Below are 24,285 nucleotides of genomic sequence, written 5' to 3' on the forward strand. Positions count from 1 at the left end.
GCATGGAACTTCCATCAGTTGCTGACTGCATTGGTAAGAATGGCTAGAACTCTGGAGGAAAAGGAAATGCAGTTAGCTTTGAAGCCAACAGTTTTTCTCAAAACGAAACACTGGAAGGCAACGTTTTGTACTTCTGAGAAAGCCTCCTCAGAAAAGCAATATACACACACCTCCTTTAAAAAAATTTAAATTATCTCTCCTTACTTTGAATGCTCAGTTTCATTTCACTGGAGTTTCATATGCAGTATATCACTTAGGCAAAAGAGATCGCAACCAACAATTCGTAACACACGTGTTAATTTTTTTTTTTTTTTTTTTTTTGAGACGGAGTCTCGCTCTGCTGCCCAGGCTGGAGTGCAGTGGTGTGGCCTTAGCTCACTGCAACCTCTACCTCTCGGATTCAAACGATTCTCCCGTCTTAGTTCCCCAGGTAGACGGGACTATAGGTGTGCACCAGCAGGCCCAGCTAATGTTTTTTTAGTAGAGAAGCAGGGTTTTACCATGTTGGCCAGGCTGGTCTTGCACTCCTGACCTCAAGTGATTCACCCGCCTCGGCCTCCCAAAGTGCTGAGATTACAGGCATAAGCCACTGCGCCTGGCCTCATACATGTTAATTCTTGAAAAACCACGACTCATTTAGAAACTCAAATTTGACTTTCTCATCCTATGCTTTCGTAGTAATAATTTTTTTCCATTGACGTTAGCATCTCAGGAGATGTGACCCCCGAGGAGTATCACAATTGTCAGGAGAAACTGGGGAGGCCTTGAGCTCAAGAAAACCTGCCCAGGGATTTACCTTCTCTGTTCGTATACCAAGCACATCCTCCTGGTCACTCTTCTGAGGGGCTCCCTCATAGAACTTTTCAGGCCACCATTATCTTGGGAGACTCGTGGTACAAAGTGACAGGTCTGAGGCAAATTTCTATTTACACAACTCAACACCTGTATTAAAATGAAATTTTGCAGCTGGTCAGTGACTCGCGCCTGTAATCCCAGCACTTTGGGAGGCCAAGGCAGGCGGATCACCTGGGTCAGGAGTTCGAGACTAGCCTGGTCAACGTGACAAAACCGTCTTTACTAAAAATACAAAAATTAGGAGGGCATGGTGGTGCACACCTGTAATCCCAGCTACTTGGGAAGCTGAGGCAGGAGAATTGATTGAGCCTGGGAGGTGGAGGCTGCAGTGAGCCCACTGCACTCCAGCCTGGCTGACAGAGCCAGACTGTCTCAAAAAAAAAAAAAAAAAAAAAAAAATGAAAAGAAAAGAAAAAGAAATTTTGCTAGGTCTAGCCTCCTAAATTCTAGGTTGAGGCTTATTAGAGCAGAGTGGCAAACTCTGCTAGTACAACTTTTAATTACCTCACTTCATTTTTGACTGGAAATTACAGGCTACAGAAATATGTATCTGCAGCTTGAGAAAAACCCACATGAATGCAGAAGTGTATAGAGATAATACAAAGGTCCCCGGTCCCCCTTGATCCTCCTGTCTCCTACCCGAATCTTGCTTTCCTTGCCAGGTGACCATGGCTGAGGGCTTAGTGAGGACGCTTTCTTTTATGCATTTACATAGAACTCTCACCAAGTTATTGGGCTGGTGGTAAACCTCTGAATTATAAACAGAGTGCAAACGATTTCCAGGTTTATAAAATTATCCTATAAACACACAAAGTAAACAAAACCAAAGCTTCATTACTCATATCTTGTATTTTATTTCTTACGAAAATGGCTACCCAAAGAAGTCATTGTAGCAGGCTACTATTTTAAGGCAGCAACTATAACTTAAATGCTAAGACTCACTCCATAAGACAGAAAACCCTTCCCCAGGGCTGTAATGGGCATTTAAGTTTCCCAAACCCAGTGACAACTAATAATTTTTATTACCTATTGAATAGAAACAAATGGATTTTAATAGTTCCCCTCCCCTATAGCTGAAAAACTCCACAAACAATAATTGACTCTATCTATATGATCCCTTGACTCACGCCAGAAATAGCTACTAAAACACTTACAATTGTGATGTTCAAACTGACCTCTGGCTACTTCTGGGGGTTATTTGGTGTTATGCAACAGCATATTGCCAGCGACATAGTGAATATACTCTGTCTTTATAGTTGGCAATGTTTAGTTGAGGCTAATCACGTATTTATTTTTTTAAAAGGTTAAATGTAAGCTTTTCCCAACTGAAGTATATAGAAAACCCCAATGTATGAAACAAGTTTTAGGCATTGGTGTTGGCAGTGGTAGTGGGCTGATGTGTCCTCCCTGCACACAGCTGGGGGTGTGTAGCCCCTTCCCCTCTGGGTGAACCCTGGGGAAATCTTGGCACCCTCAGCCTCACTGCCTTCCAATCTCAGCTCAAAGACTGGGCACCCTGCCTGGGATTCCCCCCCAAAAAAAGGTCCCTCAAGGGAGTCCAAGAGTCACCAGCGTGACTGCCCATCCTGCGTGTCCTGCTTTCAGGTAAATAAGAGGTAGCAGAGCTGGGATTTCGCATGCCGAAGCCTAGCTCTCTACATCTAGACTTTGGGGCTTTTCAGTCTTTCTGGTAACAACACATTTCAACACATTAATACTTCTACTTGTGTTCATGTAGCACTCAGATCCAGTGGCACCTCATTTTTACACTGGAATAAACAGCAATATATGTTCCCAAACTGTGAGAAGGTGCTGAATGTTCCCAAATAGCGTCCTGTTCCCTATTCTGGTTTCTGAATATTCTGGTTCTTTTTCTTTTCCGTATATTCTTCTAGTCGAAGAAGCCACTTGGCCCAGTACTGGGAACAGAGCTCTGCATCCATGAAATGTGGGTGGGCAGGTGATCCGTCTTTGTAGGCCACCACAATTAAGCCACACTGAACCTAGGAAGAAACACAGGGCAATTCTGGTTTCACTACAGTAGTCCAGAGTTTAGGTTCATTTCCTTCTTACTCCAGGGCAAACTCAGTATAAAACAATCTACAGGATATCTCCTAACTCAGTTTCTAAAGTGGGTTGATCAAAGGCTGCACCAGGACACAAGAACAAAAAGATGACAGATAAAACATTAAAGACTGGACTGTGATCATTACAGAGCCACTATAAAAAAAAAAAAAAAAAAAAAAAAAAAAAGCCCAAGAGGGTGGAAAAGTGCTGTTTTTTTCCTTCTTTGAGACAAGATCCCACTCCCATCATCCAGGGTGGAGTTCAGTGGCACAATCTTGGCTCACCGCACTCTCAGAGCTGAGGCAGGCATCATTTAAGGCTGATTTTTCTTGTTTTTAGTAGTGATGGGGTTTTGTCATGTTGCCCAGGCTGGTCTTGAACTCCTGGGCTCAAGCAATCTGCCCACCTCGGCCTCCTTCAAAGTGCTGTGATTACAGGCATGAGTCACCACACCCAGCCAAAAAGTGCTGTTTATTTATTTAGAGACAGTCTTGCTCTGTTGCCCAGGCTAGAGTGCAGTGGCACAACCTTGGCTCACCGCAACCTCCACCTCCTGGGTTCAAGCAATTCTCCTGCCTCAGCCTCCCAAGTAGCTGGGACTAGAGACACACACCAAAACGCCCAGCTAATTTTTGTATTTTTAGTAGAGATAGGGTGTCGCCATGTCAGCCAGGCTGGTGTTGAACTCCTGACCTCAGGTGATCTGCCCACCTTGGCCTCCCAAAGTGCTGGGATTATAGGCTTGAGCCACCACACCCGGCCTATTTATTTATTTTTGAGACAGGGTTTTACTCTGTTGGCCAGGCTGGAGTGCAGTGGTATGATCTCAGTTCACTGGAACCTCTACTTCCTGGGCTCAAGCAATCCTCCCACCTCAGCCTCCCAAGTAGCTGGCACCATAGGTGCGCGCCACCACGTCCAGCTAATTTTTGTATTCTTTTGTAGATATGGGGTTTCACTATGTTGCCCAGGCTGGACTTGAACTCCTGAGCTCAAGCAATCTGCCTGCCTCGGCCTCCCAAAGTGTGTGAGCCACTGTGCCCAGCCAAAAAGTGCTTTTTTAAGTGGGAGAGGAACAAGGAAGAGATTAAGTGGTGGGATAAAAAGAGATTAAAAAAAAAAGAGTGAAAACCTCAAGGAGTTCTATTTTTTTTTTTTTTTTTTTTTTTTTGAGACGGAGTCTCGCTGTGTCTACCAGGCTGGAGTGCAGTGGCGTGATCTCGGCTCACTGCAAACTCCGCCTCCCGGGTTCACGCCATTCTCCCGCCTCAGCCTCCCAAGTAGCTGAGACTACAGGCGCCCGCCACCACGCCCGGCTAGTTTTTTGTATTTTTAGTAGAGACGGGGTTTCACCATGTTAGCCAGGATAGTCTCGATCTCCTGACCTCGTGATCCACCCGCCTCGGCCTCCCAAAGTGCTGGGATTACAGGCTTGAGCCACCGCGCCCGGCCAGGAGTTCTATTTTTTAACTTTTTTTTTTTTTTTTAAACAGTTTTTCTCCTCCTACCCCTCTGACCAAGAAGTTTTTTTTTTTTTGAGACGGATTTGAGATAGAGTCTCATTCTCTTGCTAAGGCTGGAGTGCAGTGGTGCAATCTTGGCTCACTGCAACCTCACCTCCCGGGTTCAAGCAATTCTCCTGCCTCAGCTACCAGAGTAGCTGGGATTACAGGCATGAGCCACCATGCCCAGCTAGTTTTTGTATTTTTGGTAGAGACGGGGGTTTCACCATATTGGCCAGGCTGGTCTCGAACTCCTGACCTCAAGTGATCCACCTGCCTTAGCCTCCCAAACTGCTGGGATTACAGAGCCACCGTGCCCGGCCTGGAGTTACAGTTTTAAGTAAGCACTGAGCAAAGCTTTAAGTAGAGGCTCGGTGTCCTGACCTGAAAACTGTAATTGGTGTCATGGTTCATGGCACCCATGTATGCCACAACTTGCAGTGGGTTGTCAAATGTACTTTGAATAAAAGGCTTTGGTTTCTCTGATGTCTTCCAATCAATCACACACAGCTTGCCCCTAAAGAGAAACCACAGGAAGACTTTGTAAGTAATAGATCACACTGAAAATCTCTACTAGGTTAACCCTCCTCTTACGTATAGTTTGTTGTCACCCAATGACCATGGCTCCTATTCACCATTTTTTTCCTTTTTTAAAAAAGAGATGGGGTTTCATATGTTGCCCAGGCTAGACTCATACTCCTGGGCTCAAGTGATCCTCCCACCTCAGCCTCCCAAGTAGCTGGGACTATAAGCGCACCCCACCACTTTTTCTTTTTTTTTCTTTTTTTTTTTTGCATCAAATAACCAGTGGATTCCTCCCTCCATCCCCTATCCTGGTGGGGTTTATACTTGCCAATAACTGGTGACTCTCAAAGGACTCTATCGGTTCAATCTGTCTTTCATGACTTCAATTTCAAAATCAGCAGTTTATAGGGAGATTTTGTACAAAGCATATACATTACTTACATGTCACTATAGCTCTAGACAGAGTTACACCTCATGCAAACTCAGTCTAGAGCAGCACTGGCTAAAATAAATAAAATGTGAGTCGTGTGTCATTTTAAACTTTCTAGTAGCCACGTCGGAAAAAAAAAATATGCAGCTGAAATTTTAATATTTTACTTACCCAACATATCCAAAATATCATTTCAACATGTAATCAACAAATGATTAATGGGATATTTTACATTCTTTTGTGTACAGAGTCATTGAAATCTAGTTTGTATACTGTCACAGCACACCTTAGTTTGGCCTGACCACATTCAAATGCTCAATAGCTATAGGGTTAGTGGCTACTCTACTGGACAGTGCAGGCTTACAGATAATTTTATTGTCTTTATAATGGTTTTATAATATTGCCAAGTTTGACAATCTATGTAATTGAGGAAAGGGCCCCAGTAATTCTAGAAGGCTGACATTCCTGGTTCTTTTTTTTTTTTTTTTAGATGGAGTCTCACTCTGTCGCCCAGGCTGGAGTGCAGTGGCATAATCTCGGCTTACTGCAACCTCTGCTTCCTGGGTTCAAGCGATTCTTCTGCCTCAGCCTTCTGAGTAGCTGGCATTACATGTGTGTGCCACCTCGCCCAGCTAATTTTTGTATTTTTAGTAGAGATGGGGTTTCGTCATGTTGTCCGGGCTGGTTTCAACTCCTGACCTCAAGTGATCCACCCACCTTGGCCTCCCAAACTGCTGGGATTACAGGTGTGAGCCACCATGCTATATTTCTGCCACAGACCACTGTTTGTAGCAATGTACTGTAATTGTAGAACTTAATAAATGAAAAAACAAAACAAAACAAAACACCCTAATAGCATTCTGAAAACTATAAAATATTGATCAAAGAAACTGAAAATGATACAAATAAATGGTAAGATATCCTCTGTTTATGGACTGGAAGAATTAATATTGTTAAAATGTCCATACTATCCAAAGCAATCTATAGGTTCAATGCAATCTTTATCAAAACTGCAATGGCAGGCCAGGTGTGGTAGCTCACACCTGTAATCCCCAACACTTTGGGCGGCCGAAGCAGGCGGATTGCTTGAGCTCAGGAGCCCGAGACCAGCCTGGGCAACATGGTGAAACCCTGTCTCTACGAAAAATACCAAAAAATCAGCCAGGTGTTGTGGCTGGAGCCTGCTGTCCTGGCTACTCAGGAGGCTGAGCCTGTGAGATGGAGTTTGCAGTGAGCCGAGATTGCACCACTGTACAACAGCCTCGGTAACAAAGCCAGATCCTGTCTCAAAAAATAAAATAAAATAAAAATAAACAAACAAATAAATAAATAAATTCTGCCAAGCATGGTGGTTTACACCTGTAATTCCAGCACTTTGGGAGGCCAAGGTGGGCAGATCACCCGAGGTCAGGAGTTCTAGACCAGTCTGGCCAACATGGTGAAACCCCGTCTCTACTAAAAATACAAAAATTAGCCAGGCGTGGTGGTGTACACCTGTAATCCCAGCTATTCGGGAGGCTGAGGCAGGAGAACTGCTTGAACCTGGGAGGTGGAGGTTGCAGTGAGCTGAGACTGCACCATTGCACTGCAGCCTGGGTGACAAGGGTGAAACTCCATCTCAAAAAGAAAAAAAAAAAAAAAAATTCCAACATCATTTTTCACAGAAATAGAAAAAAAAAATTCCTAAAATTCACATGGAACCACAGAAGACTCCGAAGAGCCAAAGCAATCTTGAGTAAAAAGAACAAAGTCAGAGGCATCACATTCCCTGATTTCAAAGTACAGTCACATGTAGCTTAATGACGGGGATATGTCCTGAGAAATGCGTGGTTAGGCGATTTTGTCATTGTACAAACACAGTATATTACACAAACCTACGGAGGATTGCCTACTACACACCCAGACCTTTGCTCCTCGGCTACAAACCTGTACAGCATGTTACCATACTGAATACTGCTGGCAAATGTAACACAATGGTAAGCATTAGTGCATCTAAACACATCTAAACATAGAAAAGGTACAGCAAAAATATGGTATAAAAGATAAAAAATGGTACACTTGTATAGGGCACCTACCATGAATGCAGCCTGTAGGACTAGAAGTTGCTCTGGGTGATTGAGTGAGTGCGTGAGTGAGTGGTGACTGCATGTGAGGGCCTAGGTGGGACATTACTGTATACTACCGTAGACTTTTATAAACACTGTACACTTACACTACACTAAATTTATAAAAAATTTTTCTTTCTTCAATAATACATTAACTTTAGCTTACTGTAACTTTTTACTGTATAAACTTTTTTAATTAATTTTTTGAAATGGCGTTTTGCTCTTGTTGCCCAGGCTGGAGTGCGACGGTGTGATTTTGGCTCACTGCAACCTCCGCCTCCCAGGTTTAAGCGATTCTCCTGCCTCAGCTTCCCAAACAGCTGAGATTACAGGCATGCACCACCACGCCTGGCTAATTTTGTATTTTTAGCAGAGATGGGGTTTCGCCATGTTGGCCAGGCTGGTTTCAAACCCCTGACCTCAGGTGATCCACCCACCTTGGCCTCCCAAAGTGCTGGGATTACAGGCATGAGCCACCATGCCCGGTCACTTATTTAATTTATTGATGCTTGTAATAATACTTATCTTAAAACAAACACATCGTACAACTATACAGAAATATTTTCCTTTTCTTTTTTTTTGAGACAAAGTCTTGCTCTGTCACCCAGGCTAGAGTGCAGGGGCGCAACCTTGGCTCACTGCAACCCCCACTTCTTGGGTTCAAGCAATCTTCCTACCTCAGCCTCCTGACTAGCTGGGATTACAGGCATGTGCCACCACGCCTGGGTAATTTTTTGCATTTTTAGCAAAGACGGAGTTTCACCATGTTGCCTCAGCTGTTCTCAAACTCCTGACCTCAAGTGGTCCACCTGTCTTGGTTTCCCAAAGTGCTGGGATTACAGGTGAGAGCCACCATGCCCCAGCCTCTTTCTTTATATCTTTATTCTACATGCTTTTTCTATTATTAAAATTATTTTTTACTTTTTAAACCTTTGTTAAAAACTAAGACACAAACATACACGTTAGCCTAGGCCTATACAGGGTCAGAATCATAGTAAACACATAAGCCAGTAATAGTTGTTTATTACCATTATCAAATATATACTGTAGTGTACATAATGGTATGTGCTGTTTTGATATGACTGAATAGTCGGTTTGTTTACACCAGCATAACCATGAACACGAGTAGTATGCTGCACTAGAACATAACATCAGTAGATGATAGGAGTTTTTCAGCTCCATTATAATCTTATGGGACTACTGTTTACATGCAGTCTGTTGTTGACTGAGATATTGTTATATGGAACATGGCTGTATAAGGTAAAGCTGTTGTAATCAAACAACAGCATGATAATGGCATAAAAACAGACACCTTAAACCAACGGAACAGGACAGATAGCCCAGAAATAAAACCATGAACTTACAGTCAATCGATTTTCAATAAAGGTACCAAGAACAAACGATGGGGAATGCCTTGCCAATTGTGTTAGGAAAACTGGGTATCGACTTGCATAAGAATGAAATTGTACCCTATCTCATACCACATACAAAAATCAACTTAAAATTTAAGACCTGAAACTGTAAAACTGCTAGAAAAAAACAGGAGAAAAGCTCCCCGACACTGATCTGAGCCATGATTTCTCGGACAGAAGCCCAAAAGCACAGGTAACAAAAGCAAAACCAGACAAATGCATCCAATTAAAAAACTTCTGCATAACAAAGGAAACAATTAACAGAGTGAAGATACAACTCACTGGGATGGGAGAAAATATTTGCAAACCACATATCTCATAAGGGGATAACATCCAAAATACATAAGGAACTCAAACAACTAAACACTAACAAAACAAGTAACTTGATTAAAAAATGGGCAAAGGAGCTCAATGAGTATTTCTTAAAAGAAGACATGAATGGCCAACAGATACATGGAAAAAAAGCTCAAACTCTCTAATCATTAGTGAAAGGTAAATCAAAATTACACTGAGCTATTATTATCTCATGCCTGTTAGAATGGCTATTATCAAAAAGACAAAAGGGAAGTGCTGGTGAGGACTGCAGAAAAGAGAACCCTGGTAAACCGTTGGTGGGCATGTAAATTAGTATAGCCATTTGAGAAAACATCATGGAGGTTCCTCAGAAAACTAAAACATCTAAAAACTAAAACCAGAATGACTATATGATCCAGGAATCCTACTTTTGGGTATGTAGTCAAAGGAATTAAAATCAGTATGTTGAAGAGACACCTGCAATCCCAGTTTCACTGCAGCATTATTCACAACCACCAAGATGTGGAAACAACCTAAGTGTCCATCTATGGATAAATGGATCAAGAAAATGTGGAGATGTGCATATATATATACACACACATTCAAATATATGTATCTCTCTCCACATTTTCTTTACACACACACGCACTAGAATACTACACAGCCTTTAAAAAGAAGGAAATTCTGTCATTTGTGACATGGGTGAACATGGTGAACATTTTGCTGAGTGAAATAAGCCAGGCACAAAAAAACAAATACGGCATGATTTCATTTATATGTGAAATCTAAAAAAGTCGAACTCGGAAATAGAGAGAGTAGAATGGTGATTAAAACAGGATAGGGATGGGGAGTGGGGAAGGGGAAAGGGAAGATGCTGATCCACGGGTATGAGGTTTCAGTTAGGTTAGAAGAATAAATTTTAGTGATCTGTTGCACAGCATGGTGACCACAGTTAATAACATATTGTATATTTAAAAGTTGCTAAAAGAGTAGATTTTAAAGGTTCTCACCACCAAAAAATGATAAACAGGTGAAGTGATGGATATAATTAGCTTATTTAATCTTTCCATTAGGTATACATATATCAAAATATATTGTAGCCCACAAATATATACAATTATTAATTGTCAAAAACATTTTTTAACATCATAGCATAAACCCAAATTAAAAGCGCAGTTAACAGTTCACAAATAGCTCTTAAATGAAAAGATGCTCAGTCTCAATTATGTAAAATGCAAATTAAAAACACAATGTTATCAAAATTACTAACACTGTATTGTTAAATGTATTCACTCACATTCTTGGTAATTTAAAATGCATACCCTTGACCCAGCAACTTTCCTAAAGAAAGTATAGGATAGCAATGGCTTGATATCCTGGGTACAAGTGAAGTGACAAGTGCCTGGGAGATTTAAGAAGTAGTCATGTCCAGGTCTACTTCAGACCAACTAAATGTATTGTAACTGCATGTATCACACGTCTAAAACAAACAGGCCAGGTGTGGGGGCTCACACCTGTAATCCCAGCACTTTGAGAGGCTGAGGTGGGTGGATCACCTGAGGTCAGGAGTTCAAGACCAGTCTGGCCAACGTGGTGAAACCCTGTCTCCACTAAAAATAAAAAATTAGCTGGGCATGGTGGCGCATGCCTGTAATCCCAGCTACTTAGGAGTACAAGGCAGGAGGATCGCTTGAACCCAGGAGGTGAAAGTTGCAGTGGCCCGCACCATTACACTCCAGCATGGGCAACAAGGGCGAAACTCCATCTCAAGAAAAAAAACAAACAAAACAAACAAATGAATCTGTGCATCTGCCTAGAACAGTTCTGTAATATACAGAGAGGCACATTCGCTGCAGCACTGTTTGTAATTATGGAAGACTTGAAATAACCGGAATGTTGGCCGGGCGCGGTGGCTCAAGCCTGTAATCCCAGCACTTTGGGAGGCCGAGACGGGCGGATCACGAGGTCAGGAGATCGAGACCATCCTGGCTAATACGGTGAAACCCCATCTCTACTAAAAAATACAAAAAACTAGCCGGGCGAGGTGGCGGGCGCCTGTAGTCCCAGCTACTCGGGAGACTGAGGCAGGAGAATGGCGTGAACCCGGGAGGCGGAGCTTGCAGTGAGCTGAGATCCGGCCACTGCACTCCAGCCTGGGCGACAGAGCCAGACTCCGTCTCAAAAAAAAAAAAAAAAAAAAAAAAAAGAAAAAGAAATAACCGGAATGCTCCCAATAGGGAAATGGATAAGGCTCATTCATACAAAAGTATATAAAACACGAGTTAAGAGAGAAGTAGGGCCAGGTGTGGTGGCTCAAGTCTGTAATCCCAGCCCTTTGGGAGGCTGAGATGGGTGAATCACCTGAGGTCAGGAGTTCAAAACCAGCCTGGCCAACATGGCAAAACCCCACCTCTATTAAAAAGGCAAAAAAAATTAGCCGGGCACCTGTAATCCCAGCTACTCAGGAGGCCGAGGCAGGAGAACTGCTGGAACCCAGGAAGCAGAGGTTATAGTGAGTCCAGATTGTGCCACTGCACTCCAGCCTGGGCAAGCAAGACTCTGACTGACACACACACACACACACACACACACACACACACGTAGATTGGGCAAGGTGGTTCACGCCTGTAATCCCAGCACTTTGGGAGGCTGAGGTGGGAGGATCACACTTCCTTCCCAGTTCTAGATTAGTCTGGGCAACTCAGCAAGACTTATTTCCATAAAAAATTAAAAAAAGAAAAAAGAAGTAGATCAAAATAATAATGCCAACATCTACTGAATATATAGTATGCATTAAGCACTGTTCAGGGAATATCTCATTTTATCTTTATAACAACCCTATGAGGTGTAGGTACTACCATTTGTCTTATCTTAAAGATGAAAAAATTCATACAGAGAGCGACTAAGTAACTAATCTAAGGTTGAGATGAAAAGCCAAGCCAGAATCCAAACTCAAGCAGCTGGCTCCTGAGCCCAATATCTTACTAGCTTTGTGATACTGTGTATCTAGAGATGTCTGTATATTGTGACTCTCACAGTTCTGCAAGAAATCATACATAAGGGCTGCCTATGCATGGGTATTATACATAGCATTGTGTGCTAAGAGTATAGAAGGTACATATTCTTAGGTTCTCCTGATGCTATGTCACGGATCATTGGTCATTAAAAAAAGAAAAAAAACAAAAAAGAGCGTAGGAGGTAAACCAGAAGAAGATAGTGCCAAATTTAAAATGGCAATCACCTTTGGCCATGGGTGGTTCAACAGAATTTGGGGTTAATCTGTAATGCTATATTTCTTTAAAAAAAAGATCTCCCAGGGATAGGAAAAAAAAAAGTTGTAAGCAAATGCAACAGTGTTAACTGTTAATTGTGGGTGGTGGAAAATTATTATATGAGAAAAGAATGTTACAGATCTATAAGAAAAGATCTCTAAGATTTTTAAAAAATAATTTTTTAAGTGGAAAAAGCAGGATATAGCATGTTGTGTTAAAAAATGAGTGTGGAGACAAATGATTGTACATATGATTATAAAATATCTCAGGAACACAGGAACTTTTTAAACAGAGGTTTAATACAGAGTGGGTGTAGGGAGTTACTCTTGATAGCATATTACTCATTAAAAATTCAGCAGGGCTGGGTACAGTGGCTCACACCTATAATCCCAGCACTTTGGGAGGCCGAGGCAGGCAGATCACCTGAGGTCAGGAGCTCCAGCCTGGTCAACATGGTAAAACCCCATCTCTATGAAAAACACAAAAAAGAGCTGGGTATGATAGCAGGCGCCTATAATCCCATCTACTAGGGAGGCTGAGGCAGGAGAATCACTTGAACCCAGGAAGCAGAGGTTGTAGTGAGCCAAGATCTCGCCACTGTACTCCAGCGTGGGCGACAACAGCAAAACTCCTTCTCAAAAACAAACAAAACCGGGCAGGCGTGGTGGCTCACGTTTGTAATTCCAACACTTTGAGAGGCTGAGGCGGCAGATCAGTTGAGCCCAGGAGTTCAAGACCAGCCTGAGCAAAATGGTGAGACCCCACATCTACAAAAAATAGAAAAAGTAGCTCGGTGTCGGGGTGCATCCCTGTAGTCCCAGCTACTTGGGAAGCTGAGGTGGAAGGACAGCCTCAGCCTGGGGAGTTAGAGGCTGCAGTGAGCCCTGAATGCATCACTGCACTCCAGCACGGGTGACAGAGTGAGACCCTGTCTCAAAAAAATAAAATAAAATAAAATAAAAAATTCTTAGCTGGGTGCGGTGAATCACACCTGTAAATCCCAGCACTTTGGAAGACGGAGACAGGCGGCTTGCTTGAGTTCAGGAATTCTAGACCAGCCTGAGCAACACGGCAAAACCCCATCTCTACAAAACATACAAAAAAATTAGCTGGGCGTGGTTGTTCACACCTGTGGTCCCAACTACTCAGGAGGCTAAGGTGGGAGGATCGCTTGGGCCTGGCAGATGGATGTTGCAGTGAGCCGAGATCACACCACTGCACTCCGGCCTGGACAGCTGAGCAAAATCCTGTCTTTAAAAAAAAAAAAAAAATTCTAGGCCAGGTGAAGTGGCTCAAACTTGTAATCCCAGCACTTTGGGAGGCAGAGGCGGGTGGATCACTCAAGGCCCGGAGTTCGAGACCAGCCTGGCCAACATGTCGAAACCCCATCTCTACTAAAAACACAAAAAATTAGCCAGGCGTGGTGGTGGGTGCTTGTAGTCCCAGCCACCTGGGGAGGCTGACACAGGGGAACTGCTTGAACCCAGGAGGCGGAGGTTGCAGTGAACTGAGATTGCACCACTACACTCCAGCCTGGGTGACAGAGCAAGACTCTTGTCTCAAAAACAAAATAAAACAAAAAACAGTAACAAAAAACCTTAGTTTCAAAAATGTTCATATTACCAATATTGAAGCTGACTTAAAAAGCAAAAAACAAACAGTGCTATGGACATATTTTATCATCTCTATGATAAGCATTGGGTGTCAGGAACTTCTTGTAGGCCTTGGGTGGAGGTGACTGTATGGCTTCCTTAGTTTATCTAAAGGGCAGCCAAAAATAGTCAATTAAATCTCTTGGTACACAGGGCTCTTCTCAGATATGACGGAGTTGTGCTATAGGTGGTCTAGGCCAGGCGCAGTGGCTCACGCCTATAATCCCAGCACTTTGGGAGGCTGAGGTGGGTGGATCATCTGAGGTCAAGAGTTCAAGACCAGCCTGGCCAACATGATGAAACCCCATCTCTACTAATAACACAAAAATTAGCCAGGTGTGGTGGCGTGCACCTGTAATCCCAGCTACTCAGGAGGCTGAGGTAGGAAAATCGCTTGAACCCAGGAGGCGGAGGTTGCAGTGAGCCGAGATGGTGCCATTGCACTCCAGCCTGGGCAACAAGAGTGAAACTCTGTCTCAAAAATAAATAAATAAATAAAAAATAAAAACATTAGGTGGTCTAAACAGTTTTCAGACTATCAAGGGTGTCCACTCTTTTGGCTTCCCGGCCCACATTGGAAGAATTGCCTTGGGCCACACAATAGCTGATGAACTGTAAATAAATAACCAAAAAAAAAAAAAAAAATTCTCATAATGTTTTAAGAAAGTTTACGAATTTGTGTTGGGCTGTGGATTGGACAAGTTTTTAAACTTAAATTTTAATTAGAGCTTCAAGGTTTACATGAACAGATTTTTCTATCTTGTTCTTACTGCTCCCTTGCCTTATTTGGAGTAGGGGTACCTGCAGGTTGTAGCCACCTTGGTGTCAGAGGTGTTCGAACTAGAGTACCTCCATCTTGAGTGAGGGCTAGGAAAATGAGGCTGGGACTTGCTGGGCTGCATTCCCAGAAAGTCAGGCATTCCTAGCCTCTAGATGCTTAAGATTAAGGGAACAAATTAATAATGTTTACTAAACAGACCCAGGCTTGGGAGTATCCAGATACCCTGGTATCTGGAGAACAAAGGCATTCCTAATTTTGCTTTAAAGATAATATTGATTCTTGCAAAATATAGTAATTAAGAAAATTAATCCTTTATCATAAACCCTTGCAGTAGAGCACATCTCCCCAAGATCTTTTTTTATCTTATATGTATGAGCATTGTACTTAGGGTGGAAGTGTTCCTCCTCTTACTTTCAGGAATGCCCTGCTCTGTCTATGGAGTAGTTATACTTTCATTATTTTACTTTATTAATAACCTGCTTTTACTTTGCACTGCAGACTCATCCTGAATCCTTTTTCTTCTTCTTCTTCTTTTTTTTTTTTTTTGAGACAGAGTCTTGCCTGTTGCCCAGGCTGGAGTGCAGTGGTGCCATCTCGGTTCACTGCAACCTCTGCCTCCCAGGTTAAAGTGATTCTCCTACCTCAGCCTCCCGAGTAGCTGGGACTATAGGCGCACACCACTGCGCCTGGCTAAGTTTTATAATTTTAGTAGAGATGGGGTTTCGCCATGTTGGCCAGGTTGGTCTCAAACTCCTGACCTCAGGTGATCCGCCCATCTCGGCCTCCCAAAGTGCTGGGATTACAGGCATGAGCCACTATGCCTGGCCTCACCCTAAATTCTTTCTTGCCCAAGATCTAAGAACCCTCTCGGGCTCTGGATCAGGACCCCTTTCCTTTAACACTTGGACTCTGAAGAACCTGAGTAAAACAGTAAGACAGCTAAGACAGCTACGATATAAAAACCACGGGGACCGGGCATGGTGGCTCATGCCTGTAATCCTAGCACTTTGGGAGGCCGAGGCAGGCGGATCACCTGAGGTCAGGAGTTCCAGACCAACCTGCCCAACATGGAGAAACCCCATCTCTACTAAAAATACAAAATTAGCCATGTGTGGTGGCACATGCCTATAATCCCAGCTACTTGGGAGGCTGAGGCAAGATAAGAGCTTGAACCCAGGAGGCGGAGATTGCAGTGAGCTAAGATCACACCATTGCACTCCAGCCTGGGCAACAAGAGCAAAACTCCGTCTCAAAACAAACAAACAAACAAACAAAAACTACAAGAAGATTTAGTAAGTTCAGAGCTCTGATCCATGTCAAGCACTGCCTGGAAGCCAGGAAGAGAGTTGATTTTCAGAACCAACAGATCATGGTGCGATCTTTAGGAAAACAGGAAAGAAAATGCAGGAATGAAATCGCATCTTATGGCAGGTACCTCGGTTTGGGGGAGGGGAAGGACAGGCTGGCAAATAGGTCATGTTAGGGATATTGAAAAATCTTGGCCGGGCACAGTGGCTCACCCTTGTAATCCCAGCACTCTGGAAAACCAAGGTGGGTGGATCACTTGAGGTTGGGAGTTCGAGACCAGCCTGGCTAACACGGTGAAACCTCATCTCTACTAAACATACAAAAATCAGCCAGGTGTAGTGGTGCATGCCTGTAGTCCCAGCTACTCAGGAGGCTGAGGCAGGAGAACTGCTTGAACCTGGGAGGCAGAGGTTGCAGTGAGCCGAGATTGCGCCACTGCACTCCAGCCTGGGTGACAGAGTGACACTCCATCTCAAACAAAACAAACAAAGAGTATACCTTTCTCCAACAAATAATTTGATTTTGGAGTACTGGATGACAAAGGTTACATGGCTCTTCTCCTTGTACCTGTTCTCAAACCTGCCCCACCCAATTCTTTTACCTAGCACAAAGGTTTGGACATTGAACAGACAGAGGCTACAGTACCTACAGGCACACATTTTGACAGGCACCATCTGCCCTACCCTGTATTAATTCACCTCCACGCTGTATTGAAACAATCTCATACTTACTGATACTCAGCCACACAGTCCAGCAGACCTATGTAGTTTAAGGTTTCATGTTGAACAGCACTTTCAAGAGCTCGCACTCCACTGACATCTTTCAGAATATGCTGGACACTTTCGATGTAACCAGACTTGAGGAGATTTTCATCTCTCTCTTTTAAGGTTTCCTGGGGTGAAAGTATGCTTTCCAAGGCTTCATGGAACCGTTTCCCTTGTAAAAAGATGTCTGAAAAGAAAATCAGGGGAAAGGGAAGGGAGAAAACACAAACAAAGCTAACACTAAAAAACTAGTACTCTAAAAGGCTCTGAAACATAAAATTAAAAATTACATTTTTTTCTTTTTGTATTTTTTTAGATGGAGTCTCCCTCTGTCACCCAGGCTGGAGTGCAGTGGAACGATGTTGGCTCACTGCAACCTCCACCTCCCGGGGTCAAGGGATTCTCCTGCCTCAGCCTCCTGAGTAACTGGGATTATAGGCACCCACCACCATGCCTGGCTAATTTTTGTATTTTTAGTAGAGACAGAGTTTCATTATGTTGGTGAGGCTGGTCTCGACCTCCTGACCTCATGATCCGCTCGCCCTGGCCTCCCAAAGTGCTGGGATTACAGGCATGAGCCACTGCACCCGGCCAAAAATTACATTAGTTATTTTTAACTGACAACCCCTAAGACCAAATTTCAGCCTCTTGTGAAACCTAAGAATACACTTTGAAACCAACGGGATTATTAATAGGATTGTTAGGCAATAAAACAAATTAAAATTAAGTTCTTCTAGGAGAATTGGGCCAAAGTCAAAACTGAAGATCTGGAGGCTACAGGACCACACCCAGTTTATGGTACTATGTGTTTAAGTATCCAATTTAATAATAACTGGCTGTGACAAAATTAAAAAAAATTAGAAATCTAGGAACGGTGCTTCTGTTTATAGTTCTTTTTAGAACAAAACTTAATTATGAACATAGGTGGGGGAATCCTTTTACTAACAGGATTAGTGACAAGGAATGGAAAATAAGGCATGCACAAATGAAAAGTAATGAATTCGATATTATGGAATCTAGAGGGGGACGAAGAGGAAAATATGTGACATTCTTCTCCTGTACTTTTTTTTAGTGCTGGAACAGCCTGAAAAATTCAGCTGTGTCCTGAATTTTTTTCCCCTCATATATTTTTTCTAATATTTAATATTTAACATGTAATATTTTTCTAATTAGCTTTAGATTATTAGAATTCTGATTTATGGCTTGTAGGAGGATACATTTTCCCTCTTCCTAACATTTTATAACATGTGAATACTAGAGAAATTTCATTAGGACACATTATTTTTCCCGTATGTTCATTTTCTGAGGTCAAAAGCCTTACTTTTCGTCCCCAGGTTTCTCTAAAAGAACTATAGTGTCCAGATTTGTTGGCGTATCCCAGGATCTAACTTGATTTTTGAACTCTCTCCTCATTTTCAGTGCTCCTTGGCCTCCAAGTGCTTGCATAGTAAGCCCCTTCCTTACACACATTTTTAAAAAGGGAACATGGCTGGGCATGGTGGTTCACGCCTATAATCCCAGCACTTTGGGCGGCCGAGGCAGGCGGATTACCTGAGGTCGGGAGTTCAAGACCAGCCTGGCCAACATGGTAAAACCCAGACTCTACTCAAAATACAAAAATTAGCCAGGTGTGGTGGCACATGCCTGTAATCCCAGCTACTCTGGAGGCTGAGGCAGCAGAATTGCTTGAACCCAGGTGGCGGAGGCTGCAGTGAGCCAAGATCGCGCCACTGCACTCCAGACTGAGTGACAGAGCAAGACTCTATCTCAAAAAAAAAAAAAAAAAAAAAAAAAAAAGGAACACAAAAGAGATTCAACAAATGCAAGAAATATTATATATTTACTTGTTTCTTAGTAAGAGGAGAGAAATAAAGAGGGGGGACTGTTATGCTAAGCAATGGCCTTGGAGCTTTCAAAACATTATTTAATTTTCAAACCCAACAACCCAGCAAAATAAGGATTGTAAGTTACCCGCTTTTTAATGAATGAGGCCCTGTCCCACTAGGCAGTGCTGTTAATTTGTCCCAAAGCAAAAAGCTGGACAGGCAGCCTGGCACCAGAATCTGTGTTCTTTCCAATCTACCCCACAGTACAGCAAAGAGGGCAATCTTGGAAATCACCAATTAGATACACAGAGAAACAGAGCAGGAAATACACGTGCTTGGAACATGCTTGCAGACAGACCCACAGAAAAGGAGGAAAACAACTTTATATTTTGTTAAGTTCCTTTTTTTTTTTTTTGAGACGGTCTCACTTGTCACCCAGGCTGGAGTGTACTGACTCCATCATAGCTCACTGTAACCTCGAACACCTGGCCTTAAGCAATTCTCCTGGCACAGGCACGTGCCACCACGCCTGGCTAATTAAAAAAAAATTTTCTTTTGTAGAGAAGCAATCTCTCTCTGTTGCCTAGTCTGGTCTGGAACACCTGGCCTCAAACAATCCTCCCACCTTGGTCTCCCAAAGTGCTGGGATTACAGGCATGAGCCACCGCACTTGGCCTTCAACTATTTTTTACAAAGATGGAAAAGTCAATTCTTTTTTTTTTTTTTTTTCCAGGCTGGAGTGCAGTGGTATGATCTCCGCTCACTGCAATCTCCACCTCCCAGGTTCAAGCGATTCTCCTGCCTCAGCCTTCCGAGTACCTGGGATTACAAGTGATCGCCACTGCGCCCGGCTACTTTTTTTGTAGTTTTAGTAGAGATGGGGTTTTGCCATGTTGACCAGGCTGGTTTCAAACTCCTGACCTCAAGTGATCTGCCCACCTGAGCCTCCCAAAGTGTTAGGATTACAGGCGTGAGCCACCACGCCCGGCTGGAAATGTCAATTCTATCATTAGCAAAAAATGGAATCCCTTCTGAAAAATTATTTGGAGAGTTAAATGAAATTCAACTTAGGAATTAAGTTATTCTACTCCAAATTTACTTGGCTCAGTTGGAATTATTAACATGTGAAAGACCTACAAGAAATTTATGACTGATGGAATTAACACCTAGGAAAAAGAAGTGGAGCATTCATCTACACACTAGGTTAATGAAGCAGGAGACAAACATGTTAAAAACAGGAAGGAAAAAACTTAGCAAATGCCATGCCAATAGACCGTACATTTCTCGCTGCAAACTTACCCCTGGCTAGGTTCTTCACATACACATGATCACAAACATGAAAACCTAGATCACAGGATCCTTCAGACACTAAGGCTCAGAACATTCAACATGATTCAATTTATAAAAATAAAAAATGATTCAAGAATATTTACTGCATGTAGCATCAAGTCGGCTTATTCACTCAAAGTAGTAAAAGTGAAATGCTTTCAAGTCCTCATATATGAAGTGCACTAAAAAAACCTCCATGCATCTCCAGTATTCTCATGATGGAACTGGCAGGATGGCTAATACTTCAGGATTAAATCAGCACAGCCAAAAAAAAAAAAAAAAGAATTAAAATCTAAACCCCAGCCCTTTGTGTGTATTTATACACAAAATACAAAACAGAGTAAAGTCAGACTTTCTTATCCCTGCCAGTCTTCAAAAGGTGAACTGACGCTTGGGAAACTGCTCAAGTATTTGGAAGAATGCCAGACACATATTTCTATGCTCTCACCTTTCAGAAGACTGGGTAGAAATTAATTTATTGATCCAATATTTTTCATTAAAAAAATCTTTATAATTTTTAAAATGTAATTCTTCTTGGGTGCCACCTTCTTGGGTTTGGGATCCAATATCCTCCAGACCCACTAATCAACTTAGTGAGCCCTTTTTCTTTTATTTACCATGACACTAATTGTCCCCTTATTTATTTCAGAACCCGTTGCTTACTAATACTTATTTTCTTAAAAAGAGTGATTCCGCCTGGGCGCAGTGGGTCACACCTGTAATCTCAATACTTTGGGAGGCCGAGGTGGGAGCATCGTTTGAAGACAGGAGTTGGAGACCAGCCTGGGCAACATAGGGAGACCCTCGTCTCTATAAAAAAATAAAAAAATTAGCCAGGCATGGTGGTGCACGCCTGTGCACTCAGCAGGCTGAGATGGGAGAATCACTTGGGTCCGGTAGGTCAAGTCCAGGCCGGGTCAGTGGGGGGAAGCGATTCCGCTCATTTTTTTTTTTTTTTTTTTTTTTGAGACGGAGTCTCGCTCTGTTGCCCAGGCTGGAGTGCAGTGGCCAGATCTCAGCTCACTGCAAGCTCCGCCTCCCAGGTTTACGCCATTCTCTTGCCTCAGCCTCCCGAGTAGCTGGGACTACAGGCGCCCGCCACCTCGCCCGGCTAGTTTTTTGTATTTTTTAGTAGAGACGGGGTTTCACCGTGTTAGCCAGGATGGTCTCGATCTCCTGACCTCGTGATCCGCCCGTCTCGGCCTCCCAAAGTGCTGGGATTACAGGCTTGAGCCACCTCACCTGGCCGATTCTGCTCATTTCTTAAGGTTGCTACTGAGTTAACTGAGAAACACAGCTGAGTGCTAATCTAGATCAACAAAGCTGACTCTATGAAAAAATACAACCAGTCTTCTCTCTGCCTGGGCTATTGGGGCTCATTCACATTCCAAACAGAAATTCCTCTCTGGTGCACTTCCTTACTTCGTGCCAAGAGCTACAGGCCCTAGGGTCCCACGTGTTCCAGCAGGTTTCTTCTGCCTTTTAATAATACATTTCTTATCAGTTATTTCAGCTGTGACATTCCTGGTTTAAGGAAAATAACTTCTCATGAGGAAACTACCAATTCTAAATTTTAGTGGTACAAATACAAAACTATAGGATGCCATTAAAAGATTTTTATGTTGCTTGCTTGGAAAGCAGACAATAGTTTGGTGGTTGCTACTAATTAACAGTCTTAGGAAGGCAGTTAGCTCTTGCATATATAATCCTTGCCCCACACAGCTGAGGAATGTTATAAGGAGCTAAGGCCTTGACCATTTCTGCTATATCCAGTACCACTTGTATATACTTAGTATTTTTTTTTAGAACGTGTGACATGTTTAATGTGTTACACAGTTTTAAGAGTCTGGATTAGGGAAAAGACGACTTAAATAGAAGCCCAGGCTTCTATTAAGCCAAAGGTCAGTACACTATTCTTAAAATAAAAATAAAAGAGTTTGTGTACCACTAAGAGTACATGTACTGCACTTTGGGAAGCTTGGGTAAAGGAATGATTGATGTAAAACTTTCCTTTAACAAAAGACCCCTATATAATTTACGGGACCAGCTAATTCACCGATGCCAATGGTGTTTCTGAATGGAATATTAAGTTTAAGGAACCTATTCTCCTCACTTGTCCAAGTTAGTAAATTAGAAGTTGAAGTTTAAAGTGTATTTATTCTCAGATCCTTATGAAGAACCTCTGATTATCTCAGTTTACCAAGGTCTAAATATAGGTCATGTGTTCTGGTCTGCTCCAGGGTCTTTAAATTTACGAGTCAGTTGACACTAATAAGTAGGGCAATGGGTATTTACTAGATTCTAAACAGCATATCTAGCAAACAACTAGAATTCTGTTACCAGGTGACTTTTTTCCATAATCAAGGAAAACAAGCAATTCTAATATTGTTGGTAGCTCATAAAACAAGTGAATTTTATGTATTATTTAGTCAAATTATTTGATCTATTTTAGTTTCATCTGTAAAATGTAGGTAACAGTATCTATACTTCACAGGACTATCATGAGGATCAAGTGAGTTAATACACATAAAGTGCTATTTAATGTTAATTACTATCTGAAGGGAGTTCCTTGCTATTAAGTCAAAAAAACAAAACAAAACCTCATTCTTTTGACACCGTTGCTCTCTAGTCTAGAAAACATAGCAAACATACAGAACCAGAATTGAGATAATTACTTGAATTATATTCTTTAAAGCCATCTTCTCCCAGTTCCAGAATCATCCGCTGTTTCCACCTCTCCAACCAGAAAACCTGTTGTTTTGTCATGGTCTGCTGAAGCACTCGGGTCACACTTGGTATCACATTCCTTTGCAAGGGGATTTTCAAAGGAACTGAAGGATCACTTGCATTTGGTTTATCACTTCTCTCTGGATTGAAGATAGGAAACCAGTTTTGTGGCACTCGTCGGTCCTCACCTTGCTTTGGCGGCTTATGCTTGCTCACAGGTCCACAGAGTAAAGCATCTTCCTCCACCGATCCTGGGGTGTGGGCGACGCCTCTGGATGACAAGACAGACTGAACTAAATTAGAGTATTTTTCTTGGTCCACTTCTTCATATGGGTTCACTTTTTTCTTCCGGCCACAAGAGTAAGAGGAAGTAGAGAAAGCCACAAGGGCAGCTGATTCCACAGAAAATCCCTTTGAACTCCTGAGCTGCCTGCAAATGGTCTGAAATAACATCTTCATTCAGATTTGTTTTCACTTTTCTCTAGTCTATTTGCAACGGTCGAGGCCCTTTATGTTTGTATTCCTATTAGAGAGAACACAACCATCAAAGCAAAAGCTGCATCAGAATAACATTGCACATCAAAATTGTGAACTTTTTCGACATGATTGGACAGAGCTCTTTCTTAAGAAAGTCGACAGAGCGAGACCCTGCCTCCAAAAAAACATTTATAAATAAATTAAGACTCTCAATACCCGAAGGACTGGCACATATTAAATGCGAATTAGCAGACAGCTTGGGGCAAGACGTCCCCCGTCTCTAATATGCAGGAATGGGACGCCCAGGCAGGGAGGCGTGTGCGAGACACGGAAAATCACAAAGATGGAGCCCGTCCCATGGCGGCCACACAGTCCTAGGTGACAATTACTGATTCCTAGACACCAGGCTCTCTGCTAAGTATTCTGTATGGATACTTCTCATTTGGTCCTCACACCCTCTACCGTGGGTCTAGAATGAACCCGTTGCACAGACGTGGAAATCGGGGTGGAGGGTCCAGTCGCTCGCCGGTCAGAGCTGGTGGCGGCGCTGAGGTCCCATTATTGTGACCGCAAAAAGGCGCCTCCCTCTCCGTCGTGGGCACGGACCCCTGGCAGGGCCAGGACGGCGGTGGCCCTTGGGGCAGGAGTCTGGATTAGAGAAAAGAGGACTTAAATAGAAGCCCAGCCTACGGCCAGTGTCGGTACCTTGGGAGCCACCACACTTCGCTTAACTCTGAAGGCGCGAACAACCTCTCGCGACCCGTACTTTCATCCGTCCCGCGCTTTGGTTTCGAATTAGGTAGGCACAGCCTAAGGCAACGTAGGTCCAGAATGCCTCGCGGCGCTCACGCCCCACCCGCGGCTCTCTTTGGCCTCCGCCGACGCGCCACCAGCTAGAGGCAGGGAGTACTTCCTCCCAGTTGAAGGGCCGGCGTCTCCGAAGCGCGGGAGCCTCTAAA

General features: G+C 43.0%; 1 protein-coding gene across 5 annotated transcripts; it reads right to left on the bottom strand.

Annotated features, from left to right (window-relative positions):
- Positions 1-1,685: 1,685 nt before the first annotated feature.
- On the bottom strand, positions 1,686-24,270 carry MGME1 (mitochondrial genome maintenance exonuclease 1). 5 transcript variants are annotated; one of them, XM_005568275.4, is made up of 6 exons: positions 24,032-24,270; positions 22,798-23,372; positions 20,093-20,137; positions 16,935-17,154; positions 4,809-4,941; positions 1,686-2,858 (listed from the first exon to the last, which is right to left on the bottom strand). In XM_005568275.4, exons 2-6 carry the CDS (start codon positions 23,306-23,308, stop codon positions 2,697-2,699), a joined length of 1,071 nt encoding a protein of 356 aa, XP_005568332.3. In that variant the 5' UTR covers positions 23,309-23,372; positions 24,032-24,270; the 3' UTR covers positions 1,686-2,696. The 5 variants fall into 5 exon arrangements, with proteins under 5 accessions (XP_005568332.3, XP_045218402.2, XP_045218401.2 ...); XM_045362467.2 differs by lacking the exon at positions 20,093-20,137 and having other exon boundaries at positions 23,038-23,372; XM_045362466.2 differs by lacking the exon at positions 20,093-20,137.
- Positions 24,271-24,285: the final 15 nt, after the last annotated feature.

The sequence above is a fragment of the Macaca fascicularis genome, chromosome 10 (assembly GCF_037993035.2).
Source record: "Macaca fascicularis isolate 582-1 chromosome 10, T2T-MFA8v1.1".
NCBI classification, from domain to species: Eukaryota; Metazoa; Chordata; class Mammalia; order Primates; family Cercopithecidae; genus Macaca; species Macaca fascicularis.